Source organism: Indicator indicator, chromosome 17, assembly GCF_027791375.1.
Source record: "Indicator indicator isolate 239-I01 chromosome 17, UM_Iind_1.1, whole genome shotgun sequence".
Taxonomy (NCBI): Eukaryota; Metazoa; Chordata; class Aves; order Piciformes; family Indicatoridae; genus Indicator; species Indicator indicator.
The window spans coordinates 16,698,174-16,701,307 of NC_072026.1; the positions used below are offsets into that span (position 1 = coordinate 16,698,174).

At 59.1% G+C, this 3,134-nt stretch overlaps 1 protein-coding gene across 1 annotated transcript; it reads right to left on the reverse strand.

Annotated features, from left to right (window-relative positions):
• Window positions 1-281: 281 nt before the first annotated feature.
• Window positions 282-1,224, reverse strand: SPRY3 (sprouty RTK signaling antagonist 3). Its single transcript, XM_054388528.1, has one exon. It carries the CDS (start codon window positions 1,222-1,224, stop codon window positions 313-315), a length of 912 nt encoding a protein of 303 aa, XP_054244503.1. The 3' UTR covers window positions 282-312.
• Between the last annotated feature and the right edge of the window lie 1,910 nt (window positions 1,225-3,134).

Below are 3,134 nucleotides of genomic sequence, written 5' to 3' on the forward strand. Positions count from 1 at the left end.
TGAGAACCGAGTTCTGAGGACCCTCCAAGCCACCCTTCTCCACCAGGGAGGGCACCACCAACTCTCTCTGTCTCTCCTGGTCCATCACCCACCTGTGCAAAACCACCATTCCCTACCAGCTCGGTGCCAGCTGCCCTGGTCACCCAGCCACCTTGGTGTTCCCAGAGGCTAGAGGACCCCGGCGGGGATGAGGCGGGTGAATTGGGGGTGATGGCGGGTAGTGGGGGAGCGCTGCAGAGCAGAGGGAGCTGGAGGAGAGGGATGGAGAGGAGAAGGAAGAGGAGGAAAGCCTTCTTCTCCTCCCTGGCAGGGTCATACCGGCTTGTCCAGCGTCTTGGGGAAAGGCGTGCTGCCGGAGGAGGAGATCTTCCTGCAGACCGTGTTGGTGTGGCTCTGGCAGCGGCAGCCGGGTCGCTTGAGACCGTCATAACCCCGCTGGCACAGTTTGAGGCAGCCCAAGGTAGGAAAGTAGCAGCAGAGGCAGGGCATGAAGAGGGAGAGGAAGCTCATGGCAGCCCAGCGGGCGCAGCAGGAGCCCGGCCCGCAGGAGCAGGGGTCGTCGGCGCAGGTGTCCTCGTCGTCGGTGGAGCAGTGGTAGAAGAGCCCCTTGACGCAGCACAGGCACGTCCCGTAGTCGAGCAGGCTCTCGGGGGAGCAGAGGCAGCGCTGGTTGCAGAGCCAGCAGGAGGGCAGGCTGCGGGCGGCCGTGCAGCGGCCACACTTGCAGCGCCCGCACTCCTCGCAGAGGAGGAGGTGGTGGCCGCCCTGCAGGGAGGGCTTCTCCGGGACCCCTTTCAGCGGCGACTCCTCGGCTTTCGGCTCCCCCGCCCGCGGCTGCGTCCGGATGAGGGAATGGCCGGAGTGGGAAGGGGTGAGGCTGCTGAGGAGCCGTTGGTCGGAGGTCGTGGTGCTTTGGGAGACCGAGCTGGCCGTGCTGGAATGGCTCATGTGTTGTTGCAAAGGTGGCATCTGGTGACTGAGGTGCAGGTCCTGGAAGGTGGAAGACGCCAGGCGGTCCTGGGACCACTCGTGTTTGGGAGGCGGCTGGGCCAGGGAAGGGTTGGAGCGGGTTTGCTGGCAGCAGCCGGCCGGTCGCTCCACATAGTTGTTGCTGGCACGGATGGAGCGGATTTGGTCGATGGACAGGACCTGCTGGAAGTCCTCCGAGGGTGGCTCCATCGTCTCGTCACAGCTGAGCTCAGCCGCGCTGGAAGAGAGCTGCATCGCCAGGAGCCAGGGCAGCCCACGGTGTCAGGGAACATCTACAAATCCTAAAGGATGGGGCGGGGGGACAGACAAAAGGTTAGAATGGATCCAGCTACACAAACCAGGAAGCAAAGGCTGGCTGGAGAACTCCTCGTGAAGTGGTTTCCCTCAGCCAGACTGAAAGAACCTGAGGAAGCTGAGCAAAGGAGGCTGAGACACAGGAACAGGTTGCCCAGGGAGGTTGTGGATGCTCCCTTCTGGAGGTGTTCAAGGCCAGGCTGGATGAGGCTTTGAGCAACCTGCTCTAGTGGAAGGTGTCCCAGCCTATGGCAGAGGGCTTGGAACTAGATGATCTTTAAGGTTCCTTCCAACCCAAACCATTCTACGATTCTATGAATGAACTTCTGGGCCTGAGGAGGCATAGTCTAAAGGAAAGGGCTGCGAGACCTGTCCCTTGAAGCAGGTAGGCACAGCATCTCCCCCTGCTTTTGAGCTTTTGGTGGCCTTCCAGAGGATTTTCCACCCCTGAGGAGAGAGCTTCTGACTCTCTACAACACCCTGAAAGGAGGTTGGAGCCAGGTTGGGGTTGGTCTCTTCAAGTGACAGGACAAGAAGAAACAGCCTCAAATTGTCCCAGGGAAGGTTTAGGCTGGACGTGAGGCTGCCCAGAGAGGTTGTGGAGTCTCATTTTCTGGAGAGCTTCCAAACCCAGCTGGCCATTGTGATCCTGGGCAAGCTGCTGTGGGAGCCCCTGCTTGAGCAGGGAGGTTGGACTGGATGATCTCCAGAGATCCCATCCATTCTCACCATGCTGGGATTCTTAGGAGGGAGGGAGAAAGTAACTTCCTACTTCTGCCCACCAAAGGGAGCTGCCCAGGAGCTCCAGAGGATGGAAGCTGTGCTATGAGCCCATCCCATGACAGCCCCCAGTGAAAAGCTTCCCACAGCACCTCCAGGGTTCAACCTCAGATCCCAGGACAAAGCCACCCTCTCCTCTGGCAGCCCCAAGCAGCCATCCCCCAGTGACACAGCCGCTGTCAGGGTGCCCAGGGCTGCAGGAAGGCTCCGTTCCTGTCGGAAGCTCCTCACCAGCACTGCCAGTGGCTGATGGCCGGTGGCGGCCAAAGCTTTCAAGTAGGTGAAGGGCCACAGGTAGAATCTGCTCATGCAGCAAAGAGGCCAAGAGGAGATTGATTTTCATGAGCTGGGCTGACCTTGAGGAGCAGGAGAAAGCAAAGGCAACTCACTTTGACTGCTCAAGGAAGATTCGGTGGCTCCCATCCCCCTCCCCGGAAAGGTAAAAGGCAACTGAGCTGCTTGGATTTGGGATTTTCTGGCCCAGGGAGCACATACTGAGGGCCATCTCAAGTGAGAGGTTCACCCCACTCTCTGGGGAGATGCAGACTGTCTCTAAGTCACTGTCCCGGGCCATCCTCCATTGATTTGGACCACCACGGGATACCAACGGGAGTTAGGAGGACAAGGCTGACCCAGGGAAGGCTTCGTGAGCACGCTGCTGGCATGAGAATGGACCATGGTGGCTAACAGCCCCCTCATGAGCTGCTGTCTGCTGTCATTGAGCTCCTCAGCTGGGAAGGTCTCACACACCAGTGACCTGAAGTCCACTCACATCCCCAAAGCACTGAGAGATATCTCAGCCTGCAGTGAGGACCATGCAGAGGGGAGCAGGAACAGCTTTCGTGGATTCCCATGTCCCTCATGACCCAGGTGGGATTGTTGAGGAGATGATGCTGATTTACACATCACCTTTGGGTGTCCATTCCCTCTAATCTCTGCACTGGGATTTGGCAGCATTTGGTATTAGGACTTCACCAACAAGACTCCCATGAGGTCCTCGTGTGGGGCTTGAACCGAGGTGTGACCCAAAGGGGACAGACTGGCACAGGATGGTCCCACCGTGATGGAGC

Coding starts and splice junctions, on each gene's coding strand:
- SPRY3 (XM_054388528.1), bottom strand. CDS start 1,224: ATGCAGCTCTCTTCCAGCGCGGCTGAGCTCAGCTGTGACGAGACGATG.